This window comes from Hevea brasiliensis, chromosome 1 (assembly GCF_030052815.1).
Source record: "Hevea brasiliensis isolate MT/VB/25A 57/8 chromosome 1, ASM3005281v1, whole genome shotgun sequence".
Taxonomy (NCBI): domain Eukaryota; kingdom Viridiplantae; phylum Streptophyta; class Magnoliopsida; order Malpighiales; family Euphorbiaceae; genus Hevea; species Hevea brasiliensis.
The window spans coordinates 11143197-11155966 of NC_079493.1; the positions used below are offsets into that span (position 1 = coordinate 11143197).

Below are 12770 nucleotides of genomic sequence, written 5' to 3' on the forward strand. Positions count from 1 at the left end.
TCTGTTCAAAGCTCCTTTTCTCATTACCTCAACAATTCTTTTATGATCTTGGTCTGAAACCTTTAATGCCTCCTAATTGATTCTGATGACATATTCTGTCAGAAATTCATTATTTTCTTGCCTGATATTTTCCAAGTAGGAAGTTTCTTGCTTTGGCGGGATGCTAGTTGTGAACCTACCAACAAACGGTTGCCTTATTGGTGCGAACAAGTGCATTGATCCTGGTTTTAGGCTGTCGTGCCGAGTTTGTGCCGATTCCTTCAAGGTGGTGGAAAAAGACTATGCATAATGCAGAATCTGATATGGTATGTAAGTTCATCATTATTCTATAATTGTGAAGGTGGTCTTTGGGAGATTCCATTCCATCTTCGTCTTCTCCGATTAGCCTTTGAACTTAGGGGCAAGTGAATTTTTCAGGATGTTCGATAATGGAAAGGTCATATCCATTATTGTAAACTAACACAATTCTTTTATTATATAAGTTATACGATACGACATGACATGATTAATATTAAATTATATTAGGTGTATTCAAAACCACACAATCCATTTAACGTGAAATTATCCATTTAATATGATTTGACATGGTTTAACCAATTTAACACGCTATATAAGTGTGTTCATAGGTCACAATGAATTACGGGTCAACACGTAATATGAATATTAAATCATATTGTAAATGTGTCAAGTTGGATTAGCGAGTTAACTCGTAACAAAATACGATTATAACAGCATCATAAATGGATCAATACAAGCATAAATAAACCTAATCCAAACTCTATATTTTCATGTCGTGTTCGTGAATCGTGTCTAAAATTGTTACCCTAGTGGAGTTATTATGTTTCTCATATATCTATATATTCATTTGTCTATTATTTGAGAGATTATTATGTATATTTGATATATTTATATCATCTCTTATAATCATATGAGATTCACTCTCTACATTATAAAGATGATGTATTTTTTTTTAAGAGAGAGAATAATTTTTTTATATATACAAAAAATATTTATAATTTAAAAAATTATTAAACACCTTAAATATATATCACCCCTTACAATTATATAAAATTTATTTTTTACCTTACAAAGGTAATATATATATATATATATATATATATATATATATATATATATATTTATGAGGAAAAGATAGCAACGGTGAGTATTATATAATTTTCCTTATCATTTTGTGTGAGAATGCCTTGGATGAAAGGAGTGGCTCGCATTTCTTGAAAAGTGATGATTGGTTAACCATATCTCTAACATAAGGTTTCTTGTAATTTTAATCTAGCCTGTGGGGCACGTATGAATATAGAATTGATCTTTCCGTCGCTATTCTATCCGTAGCAGTTTAGTTAATGTCATAGTAATGATGTCTTTCCATCTGTAAACAAACATTTTTCATTTATTGCGGTTTCTTGTCGTAAGGATCACATATTATCCATCAAATCTATCATTAATGCTCCGACAATCTGCATTTTTTAAGTGTGAAATCAATTTCTAAAATGTACTTCAATAAATCAGACCTAATATTTTCAATCTCAAGTTTCAAATGAGTTATTTAGCAATTTTTTTTTCCTCATAAGTTATAATATTTTTTTTTTCTTAAAGCTCAATTATATCTTTTAAGAAATTTAATTCATTTTAATTTATTTTTAATTTTTTATTTAATTTAATTTAAAAATTTAAATTTAAATTTAAATTAATTTAAAAATTAAAAAAATTAAGAAATTAATTTTTTAATTTTTGAACTTAAATAAAAAAAATTTAAAAATTTATCCTCAAAACTAAAAAATTAAACTTCTTAATTTTTCTATTTAAATTAAAAATTAAGAAATTTAATTTATAAATTTTTCTTTTTGAACTACATTAAATTTAAATTGAAAATTTTTAATTAATTTAAATAATAATTAAAAATTAATTAAATTAAAATTTTTTAGTTAGTATAAAGACTAAATTAACATATTATCTTAAATTTTTAGAGAGATTTATCGAATTGATTATTTCTTTCCATATCAACTTATCTAATATAAATAAATGAATTTTTAATTCACTCTTTAATTGATTTAAATAGTAATCATATAATTTTATAGAATTAAAGATTTTTTTAATGTAAAAACACTATTAAAATTAAATTTCTAAATTTCTGTATAATAAACCTATATTTTTTGATAAAAAAAGGCCTATATTTTCCAATAAGAGGCTAAAAGAATTGGAGCTAGAAAGTAAAATATGAGCAAGTTGGAGAACAAAAATAATAATAAAGGGGCATGAAGGGGAGGGCGCACATGTTCAAAAAGTTGATTGTCATTTAGCAAGACAAAATCACCTCTGGGTGATGTAACAACCACTCTTTGGACTTTTCCTCATCTAGTATCCTTCCTTCTCTTCTCCAATCGCCTTTTCCTCCCCTCTCTCTCTCTCTCGTGGGTAGTAGTAATGGCTCAACCTCGTTGGTCCAAACCCGATAAGCCCGCTGCCATGTACCCACCATCTTCCTCACCTCAGAATCCCACGGTCCCGATTGGTCTAACCAGGTACGGTTCGGCCCCAGGTTCGTTTTTAAGCAGGACTGTGGATTCTGTCATTGGGTCTGACCGTGAATTCTCTGCCTTGGGTTCCTCCTCGTCTTCGCTAGTTGGTCAGCAGTACGTCTCTGGGGACTCGTCCTCGCTTACCACTGAGTCATCTTGCAAAGTCAACTCATCTAACGATCCAAGGCCGCCGCCGAAGAGCAGCGCCGGTGATGGTTTGCAGAGATCCTATGGGTTCAATGATATTAATGGTTCTTTGGTCAGGCAGAAGAGCTCGCCCGCTGGTTTTCTATCCAATCTCTCCACGGAAAACGGTGCGTTTTCTAGCTTCTTCTTCCTTTTCTCTTGATACAATGGGTTTCGATAATTATTTTCCTCAATGTTTTTGTGGTAAGGATGAATGGAAGTGTTTGAAATGACGGTTATACCCCTCGGGATGGATGATTCGTTTAAATGTTAGTGTGGGTAGTTTTGAACTTTGAAAAATGTTGTAGTGAAATGAGTGGGCTTAGGATATTGCCTCATTTGTTGGTTGTGTGGCGAATGAGTACACAGTGTGTCCGTTAATTTTGTTACTGATAAATATAAAGCTCTCTTTCCTTTGTTCTTTTCCACATGGGGCTTAACATTGAAGTTCAATTTAACTTACTTTTATTTTTTTTTTTAATTTAATTTAAAAATTTTAATTAAAATTCAATTTAATTTCAAAATTTAAGAAATTAAATTTTTTGATTTTTTTTAAAATAAAAATAATAAAAATTTAGTTCAATTAACAATGGTGATTAAATGGGAATATCTCTAATAATAATAATAATAATAATAATAATAATAATATCCCTGCTTTTGACAAATCTGTCATCGTTTGTTGGTGTTGTAATCCCTTGTGGCTAGGGATACTTTTGAACTTTTACTTCGTATAATTTTTAAAAATTTTTATTTTCAGAAGTATTGCTATTGAATTTTCATATTAGCTGTTAATTATCGTATTTAATTAACTTATAATTTACTCAAAGCAACGAGATTCGTTGGTATTGGGAATTCTGTGGTCTGCCTGGCGGATAAGCGTTGAAAAAAAATACATGTCAAGTTGTATTATTATGAATGATTATTTTAAATGACAAAAGTACCCTCTAGAGCAATAATTTAATGGGGCTTGAGTTCTAAGAATATTACTGTACAGTCATGTGGGGGATCAGTAGAGAGTGAAAGTGGAGTGTTTATTAATTATGGTTTATTTATTTATTTAATCTTTTTAAATTTTCTTTAATGCATGATGGGCATGTACGGTATACAAGTCTTTTAGTGGTTTGGTTGAGGGATGATATGCCAGATGGATCTCTACCTAATATATTGATAATTGAAAAATTGTTATTAAATCAAGGTGTATAAATTATAAATTATTTTATATACTTGACCAATCAAAATTTAAGAAATCATAAACATAAGAGATAAATATATGGGATTTATATATTTTAATAGGTGAATCTTGCTAGAAACGACAATGGGTTAAATTTTTGCCGAGACCTGATTCAATTGAACCCTAATAGAACAAGTTTGGATAGTATGTAATCGAATTTAGGACGAATTCGAGATTAAAGAACAATGTCTGTGATGAGCTTGAATTCAAATCTTACATGTTGGGTATTCGTTATCCGAACTCGCTTATATAAATATTTAATTAAATATAAAATATATATTTTTTTATAATAATATTTATAATTTTATATATTTTATTTTATATAAAATGAAATTTAAATATTTTATGGAATTAATAAATTTTTAAATATAAATTATCAATCAAAATAATTTTTTATATAAATTATTAATTAAAATATATAAAATTAAACGGGTTTGGATTTTTTTTTTGTAATAATAATCGGATTTGAGTAGTTGAAAATAAATATTAATCGCGTTTGGGACAGATTTAAGTTTTAAAAATATTAATCAGATTAGGGTAAAGTAATTTTCGCGAATATTCTACCAGTGTCATCTCTAGATCCCATCATTTATCTTTTGTCTCAAATCCATAATAAATCAAGTTTCTTGCAATTGGAAAATTCTTATCTATGCTAGGATGTTTATATGTCCAACCAATAATAAACTACCATCATATATTTATATCTAGGACTTATCATGATTTTAATTAAGAGGGCACTTATTAATTGGTCGCGTGTGTACACCGAGTGTAGGTAAAACTTACTTTTGTAATGAAACCTATCGTGTTTTACAGTAGAGTTCACTACTATTTTAATAATATGTTAATTACTAATTAAATGAATAAAAGAGAAAAAAATAATTCTGAAATATTCTATAATTATATTTCATTCTTCTAATTTTATTGATTTTGGTCAAGGTTTTAAACAGCTTATCAGTTGTTTTCGCAGCTAAAATTATGTCCATAATTATCATTAATTTGTTGATATGGACACTGAGTATGTATGTTATAATTAAGCTCACACGACATTAAAAGTGAGTTAATTTGAAATGAAAATTCATTTCCTAAAGCACACAAGGTTACCAGATCAAATCAATTATTTCCAAAGTAATTTTGTTGTAAAATCATAAATGTTGCATCAGGTGATTCATCCCTAATATCCTCATTCTAAATTGCATGGAAAACCATGTTACAATATTTCCATCTCAAAAGCTCTTAATTCTCCTTCTTTTATCTATTGGATAAACACTTACATGAGTTGTGGTGGTTTAAATATTAGGTTTAAAGGTAAATTACATAGGCAGTGGTATGTAACAGTAAGGTATTTAAATTTTAATTTGTAACATAAATTTCATTATGATATTCAGTAGTTAGTTTTTAGGTTATTTTTACTGACGAGACACTTGTTAGATTAAAAATTATGTTCTCTCTATTAATTTGACACTTATCAAGAAAAAAAAATCTGTTGTTATCTATCAGCAGTCCGACAATTCAATTTGTGCATATTTGATGCGTTAATAACTTAGAACCTATTTACCTGAAATTACAAATTCATGATAATATAATTTTTCAATTTGATAAAACATCACGTTAGCATGAATATAAACCAGCTACTGAAAGTCATAATGGAATTTTATGTTACTTATATTATATTAAAGATCAGGGCTTTCTGTTACAAATAGAAGTTTAGATATCTTATTATCACGTACCCAAAGTTGAGGTGCTATGTGTATAATTTACCCTATGTTTTCGGGAGTTTTAAATATTGACCGTCAATTCCAATAGCAGGTTTTTCAATTACACCGGGAAGTGGAGGGTATAACTCTCACAATGGTGCAACTGGTGGCCACACTGTGTCAAGGTTGAAGTCTCAGTTGAGCTTTGCCGGACAAGATTCTCTTTCTCAAATATCTGAAGTTAGTGAAAATGCTGCTGAAGGCATCAACTCTAACAATGGCCGCCAGAATTCTTCTCATTCTTATGCTGCTGCTAGCTTCAGGATGGAGTCCTGGGACAATACCAATTCCATTGTATTTTCTGGGCCACCAAGCAAACGAACGAAGAGCATTGATGGAGACATTTTTAACTGTCTCAATGGCTTAGAAACTCAGGTAGTAGAACTTCCCCCGAGGACTTGCATGCATCAGGAAACTCAAGGAAGAGTACATAACTTCTGATGTTTTATAGCATCTAAATCTAATTAGTATGCATACGAAAAAGACTTGCTCTTCACAATTTATACCCCTCAATTTTTTTAATGTAACAAATATGTGAATGGGCTTATGGAGACTGCAAATTCATGCAGTAATGTAATCTTTAAATTCCATTTTGTTTCATTTCAAGTAACTTGGTGCATTCCCAATTTCTAGCATTTTTTTTTGTTCTGTATTTCTAATCACTTGTGAAGAGCATTACATTTTCACTCTGTAGTAGTTTCTATTAATGGAGCAATCTGGTGATGCTGACAGGCTTAAAAATTGACCCAAGGTTATTGTTCAGTAACTGTTTTGCTGGTATAGATCTCTGACTCATTCTTCATTCAGTTTAGCTTGCCTCAAACTAGTCTTGAGATGGCAACAGTGGAGAAGCTACTAAATATTCCTGAAGACTCTGTGCCATGCAAAATCCGCGCCAAGCGTGGCTGTGCCACTCACCCACGAAGTATTGCTGAAAGGGTTAGTAAATTCGCTCTGGCACATATATAACCTAATATTTCATGAAGGTTTTTTCTAAACTTCATTTTGCATGAATGACCATTTGTCAGTTCTGCTTTTGGAATATCTGAACACAAAATCCTATCTACTTTGATTCATGTGCATAAAGCAAATGAGGCCTGCTTTATAAGGTTCTCTAATTGGGGCTGCCATCTTTATTAAAAGTGTTGTTTAAGTTTCAAGTTATTAAAATGTTTTCAAAAGCATGCAACTCTTCTGAATGAGTAATGCATAAACCAATAAGTAACATGCACGATCGTTCTTCAAGCTGTATATTTTGGCTTTAATCATTACATACTAACATGTTGAAGGAGCATATTCTTTGTAGTTCTTTCTTTTCAAAAAGAAAATTTGTCTGTTCTCTCTCTGTATTTGTTTATTGATTTTTGGCAGATATTACAATTACCTGTCTCTAGTGAATGTCTGTTGCTCATACTTGGTAATATGGATGTTGCACAAAGTACTTCATGATGTTATCAATTAGAATGGATGCTGCATGATTGATTAGTCATAATGCTTCATACAGAATGAATTCATATTCTACTTAATGTAATAGTTGAAGTATGCGGTTTCTATAACACACCAGACCATGTAGAACACTTCTTGTACATTTCTGCATTGATGTGTTGTTCTTTTCCTTCGCCTTTCCACACATTTGCCTATTAAAGGAGGCCTCCTATTTTGAAGCCAAGATAATTTTTAGGCGCATGCTTATTCATTGTGTGTTATAGAGTTAGATTTAGTTTCTAATTGGATATTTGATTCGCATAGGAACACATTCATTACAGGTTCTTTTGAATGAAAGCCTCATGCTTTTAAATTATTGGGAGCTCCAAATGGGTTAAAAGAAGAAGGTGAGACTAAGGCTAGTGGGTGAAGTACCTGAAAAATCAAAGATTCTATAAGAATTAGAAGAGCAGTCAACATGGGGAGGATATATATGGTGAAAGAAAAAAAATTGACGAAATGATTAGGGAAGAAGAAGGTGGAGAATAGTGGGGTAGTCAACTAGTCATCCTGATGGGATTTGCGAGTGGACCCAACTCGCTGGAATTGATTGTGCTGAAGGAGCCAATGGAAGGTGTGCTGCACCAAAATCAATGTTAGATCATGTTCATATTGATGGTCAAGCTATACTTTAAGATCTTCACTACTGTGTTGAGACAATTTGTCTGCATTGTACAAAAGATGGATTGTTATACGCACACAAGGCAACGATATGTGTATTGTGAGCTGGAGAGTTGACAGTAGCAATGGCTAAGCCTAAAACAGAGGAATCACTTGTAGTGTATTTTGTAAGAGGACCTGAAAAAAAGACCTAACATGCATACATGTTTGTAGTAATACGTGTTCATTTATAAAGCAGAAGATTGCAAAAGTATGGTGGTACATATCAGTGCAGCTGAGCAGCTGAAACTAGTTCAGTGCTATTGTTCATTCATTTCATAATCAGGTTATCTACTGGTTACTCTACATAGAAGTTAAGAGGAATATGTTCCTTTTGTTAGGTGAACTGCAAAAGAGGATTTTTTTTGTTGTTTTTGTTGTAACCCGTCATTGTGTTTTGTGTTCATACCCAGGAGAGAAGAACCAGAATAAGTGGGAGATTGAAGAAACTGCAAGAGCTTGTTCCAAACATGGATAAGGTAATGATAGGGTGTTCTTTTTCTTGTAGAATGTGACTATGGAGTTGACATTATGTGTCATATTAAATTCCTTCACTACTATTGGTAGGGACATAATGCATACGATGCAACTGCTGATTTTTAATGTATTTCTATATTATATATAAGCATGGTTAAGGTACTAAACATTTCTTTTATATCATATACCGTTAATTAATTATGTAATTTTCTAATATTTCATCAAACGCCGCATAAAAAAAATAAAATTAGCCAATTAAATAAAATTGTGAAAAGTGTATTCATTATGCCTAAAGATTTGATAGCTCATGGGAAAAGAAGAAGATACAAACAGCATACATCTATGCTTTGCTAGTTCCAAACTGTAAATCTGTAGTTGACCTTGTGTACAACTTACACTTTCAACTGACCTCTATGCTTTCTAATTTTGAAATAATATAATTTAAGAAAATGTAGACAATGATATGTTGAATTTTCTTGTTCCTGCAGCAAACGAGCTATGCAGACATGTTGGATTTGGCAGTTCAGCACATCAAAGTCCTTCAAAATGAAGTTCAGGTGCGTAAACGTTCAATGATCAAAAACAAATTAAGGGAAAACAAAAGGAAAGAAATATATATTTTTTTAAATTCTGAATGGGAATAATCATTATTTGCTTCTGATACAATTATATTACTGGTCTTCCTTTCATTTTTACTGTTTCTGTCTTGCAGAAACTACAAAATGAATTGGAAAATTGTACGTGCGGATGCGGACCAACCAAATAACATTTTGGCTAACTGGGATTTTCATGAAACAAGATTTTGTCCAAGGATTTTGAAGACAAGCTGGCCAAGGGACTCGGCCCAGGTTAATTTTGTCACTGTACCAAGTTTAACTTAATAATGCAAAGTAGAGGATTAGAAACTCTAAATTGTATATAAAGAATTTACTAGTGTTAATGTGTAGTTCATCTGAAAAAGATTTTTGTAAAATGGTGTTCAAATTCCATTCCTTTTGAGTATTTTGCAAGTTGCAGCCTTTGTGAGGATGCTTTGGTTTTTTAATTTAGGTGGTCTTGAACTTGAAATGAAAATCACTTGTATTTCACTTGTAGTTGGTTCATGCATGCTACAGTGAGCACCAATTATTTGTGGGGCTCAAGTACCTAAAATTTGTTAAGAAAGTAAAAAGAGATATTAAATTTCAGTTTTCTTTTTGGAAATATGGGGGTGGAGGCTCGAATTTGGATCTGTGAGTTATATACCTTTAAGCTACTAAATTGTATAAAAATGGCAAATTTTAGAAATGTTTAATTCTTAAATTTATAGATTTCACTACTTTCTCATTTTAAAAAGTGGGAAAGTTACTTTCTCATGGGTATAAGTGTAGGAAATTATGTGTATATACAACTTCATTTATAATAATATTTACAGAAAAAAAATATATGTAAATCTTTTCTAAAATTCCTTCATGCAAGAGGTTTCATATGATTAGGGGTGAGCATTCGAATTTAATCGAACTGAATTAAATTATAAAAATTGAATCACAAATTTTAAAAACTGAACTGAATCATGAGTGAAAAATCGAATTGAACCGAATTGCTTTATTTCGGTTCTGTTTAAACCGATTGGTTTGATTTTTTATTGATTTTTTAATTTAGACTTGATTTTTAAGTTATTTGTTCTAATTTTAACTTTGGTTTGAACCTAATAACCAGTAATTAATGAAATTAAACAATTAATATATATATATATATATAATTAAATATAATTTATAAATTTTTCATAAAAATAAATTAATTTAAAAATTAATTAGGTTTGATTTAGTTTGATTTGACTATATAAATTACTATTCAGTTTAGTTCGATTTAATCGATTTTTTCTCTTTAAAATCAAACCAAACCGAAATAACCGAAATTTTTATAATATAAAACCGAACCGAACTGATTTAATTTTAAAACCGAACCGATTAAACTGCATTAACTCGGTTCGGTTTAATTTTTCAGTTTGAACCGAATTCTGCTCAGCCCTACGTATAATTAATAGGCTATATGAGGTTTTTTAATCATATATTATAAACAAAGAAAATTATTTTTTAAATATTTTTTTAATAATAGTTATATTTTATGTTAGTATGGGTATTATGACAAACTTTATTGGGTAATATATGTGTTTATATATTCATAAAATATATTTAGCTAGGGATATTATCATAATATATTTCACCTTATTTTACTTTCTCATAATCTAACCAAAATCAGAAGAAGTGTATATTCCAAATAAATTAAAACTATAATAAAACTTGATAATGTTAAATTCTTAATATAACTTTCCTAAAAGCTACTTTTCTAAACGTGATAAATTTTTCATCTTGCTGGTTATGTGGACAATGTTTTCATTTCATTTTGCGAGGCTTCAATATAAGTCGTTTGTATTTTTATTTATTTGTTTATTAGGATATCATATTCGATAATATTAATTATTTTAATAACTGTTAGCTATTTTAGTAGTTGTTAATTACTAAATATTAGTGATTAGTGAATGTCAATCGTTAGATATTAATAGTTAGTGATTAATTATTTATATAGTGATTTAAAATAAAAATATTCAATTATTTTATTATATTTTACCAATAAGGTTTACTCTTTAACTCAATCATACTCTAAATCATTTTTAAAATTATAAAGTTTTGAATTTGACTCTCAATTAAAGTCAATTATATTAAAAAAGAAAAATTTTCTCACTATAGGTGAATAGGATTGGAAGTCTACAACATATAGGATGATATCTCATAATTAAGTTAAACATGTATGGACTCAAAATCGATACTTGAAGTAAACTCACTATTATACAGAACTTGTGCGTATCCCCTGACAATGTTATGGGGATCTCACTGTTGTAGAGTTTGGGATTAAAGTCTTAGCAATATCTAATAATGTTCAATCTTTAATTTCCTCATGCCTTCACCCCATGTCACTTGGCATTGGACCTTAAATTTAATTGTTAGAATGTCTATTATGGTTTTAAAATGATTAAAAATTTAGGTATAACATATTATTCACAATTTCTTTGGGGGAGAAATTTTAGCATCGCTTGGTTAGTGGGTCAAACAAACTTTGGAGTGGGGGGTTTGCGATAAAAACTTCATGATTTTAAGACAATTCTGTTTTAAATATAGCTCTGGAATCTTATAATGGACAAAATTCATTTATGGGGCAAGATCATTGTAGAGGAAGGATGGGACCGAGCATAGTGGTTAGGTATTAGCGGTGCCTTACGGTATAGGGGTGCGAAAAAGAAAGGGAAGAGGATGGGAAGATTTGATCTCTTTCTTGATCAGTGGTATTGGAAATTCCATCTAAAACAACATTTTTCAGATCTTTTATTCTTGGCAAAAGATAGGGATGCTAACGTAAATTCTATTGCGAATTGCCGTTGGGAGTATCGGAAATGAATACAAATGAAAGGGTGAATATAAATGATTGGTTTGTAAGATTAACTTGACTAGTTATTTTAATATGTAAAGTAACTTAATAATTTATATAAATCTCCAATCTCTTAAATATAGAGTTGGCTCACGATTTAATGAACAAAAATTTTGAATCCTTAGAAAACTTTGCATTCTTTAAAAAATTTTCCTCCCACTTTAAAAAACATATTATTTGCCTCCAAAAACTTCCTCCTAAACAAGCTGTTATGGATTAGTGCTTAAATATATTTCTTGCCATTTAAGCCTCTGTAACATCCTATGCAGAAAGGGAAGGTCTTGGCTGGAGCAATCCTTTAGGAGGGCAAGGCTCGCTGGTGCCCTTGTCCAAATGGGGGGCAGGAATAAATTGAATCATACATTGAAATGGAAGAAAATAATCACTAGAGGCGCCTTTTGGTAGAATGGCCTGGAGAGTTGAAAGAACTCCAGGGTTAAGCGTGCTCACTTGAAAGAAATCCTAGGATTGGTGACCTCATGAGAAGTTCTCCATTCCACCTATGGGATAAAACCGTGAGGCTCAAGATGGGGTGGGCCAAAGTGGATAATTTCTGTAGTGGTTGGAGCAGGGGCATTACATATGGTATCAGAGCCAAACCCCCTCCAGTAGATGTGTGGTTCGAGGACGAACTAAGCGGAAGCTAGTGGGCCTGTAACATCCCATGCGGAAAGGGAAGGTCTCGGCTAGAGCAGTCCTTTGGGAGGGCAAGGCTCGTTGGTGCCCTTGTCCAAATGGGGAGCAGGAATAAATCGAATCATAAATTGAAATGGGGACAACTAATCACTAGAGGCGCCTTTTGGTGGAATGGCCTGGAGAGTTAAAAGAACTCCGGGGTTAAGCGTGCTCACTTGAGAGAAATCCTAGGATGGGTGACCTCCTAGGAAGTTCTCCATTCCACCTATGGGACAAAATCGTGAGGCTCAGGATGGGGTGGGCCAAAGCGGACAATTTCTCTAATGGTTAGAGCAGGGG

At 31.2% G+C, this 12770-nt stretch overlaps 1 protein-coding gene across 3 annotated transcripts; it reads left to right on the forward strand.

The window, feature by feature from the left end:
- Positions 1 to 2407: 2407 nt before the first annotated feature.
- LOC131178674 (transcription factor bHLH128-like) lies at positions 2408 to 9332 on the forward strand. Of its 3 annotated transcripts, none has more exons than XR_009147620.1 (6): positions 2408 to 2851; positions 5761 to 6083; positions 6516 to 6647; positions 7458 to 8139; positions 8267 to 8332; positions 8819 to 8887. XR_009147620.1 is itself a non-coding variant. In XM_058144029.1 (6 exons), exons 1-6 carry the CDS (start codon positions 2443 to 2445, stop codon positions 9094 to 9096), a joined length of 1053 nt encoding a protein of 350 aa, XP_058000012.1. In that variant the 5' UTR covers positions 2409 to 2442; the 3' UTR covers positions 9097 to 9332. The 3 variants fall into 3 exon arrangements, 1 of the variants encoding a protein (XP_058000012.1); XR_009147619.1 differs by having other exon boundaries at positions 7475 to 8139; XM_058144029.1 differs by lacking the exon at positions 7458 to 8139 and adding an exon at positions 9043 to 9332 and having other exon boundaries at positions 2409 to 2851.
- Positions 9333 to 12770: the final 3438 nt, after the last annotated feature.

Bases quoted from the DNA above. Each gene is read 5' to 3' on its own strand.
- LOC131178674 (XM_058144029.1), top strand. From the start codon at position 2,443: ATGGCTCAACCTCGTTGGTCCAAACCCGATAAGCCCGCTGCCATGTAC. The intron at 2,852-5,760 runs GTGCGTTTTCTA...TTCCAATAGCAG, and splicing joins CAATCTCTCCACGGAAAACG to GTTTTTCAATTACACCGGGA. The intron at 6,084-6,515 runs GTAGTAGAACTT...TTCTTCATTCAG, and splicing joins TCAATGGCTTAGAAACTCAG to TTTAGCTTGCCTCAAACTAG.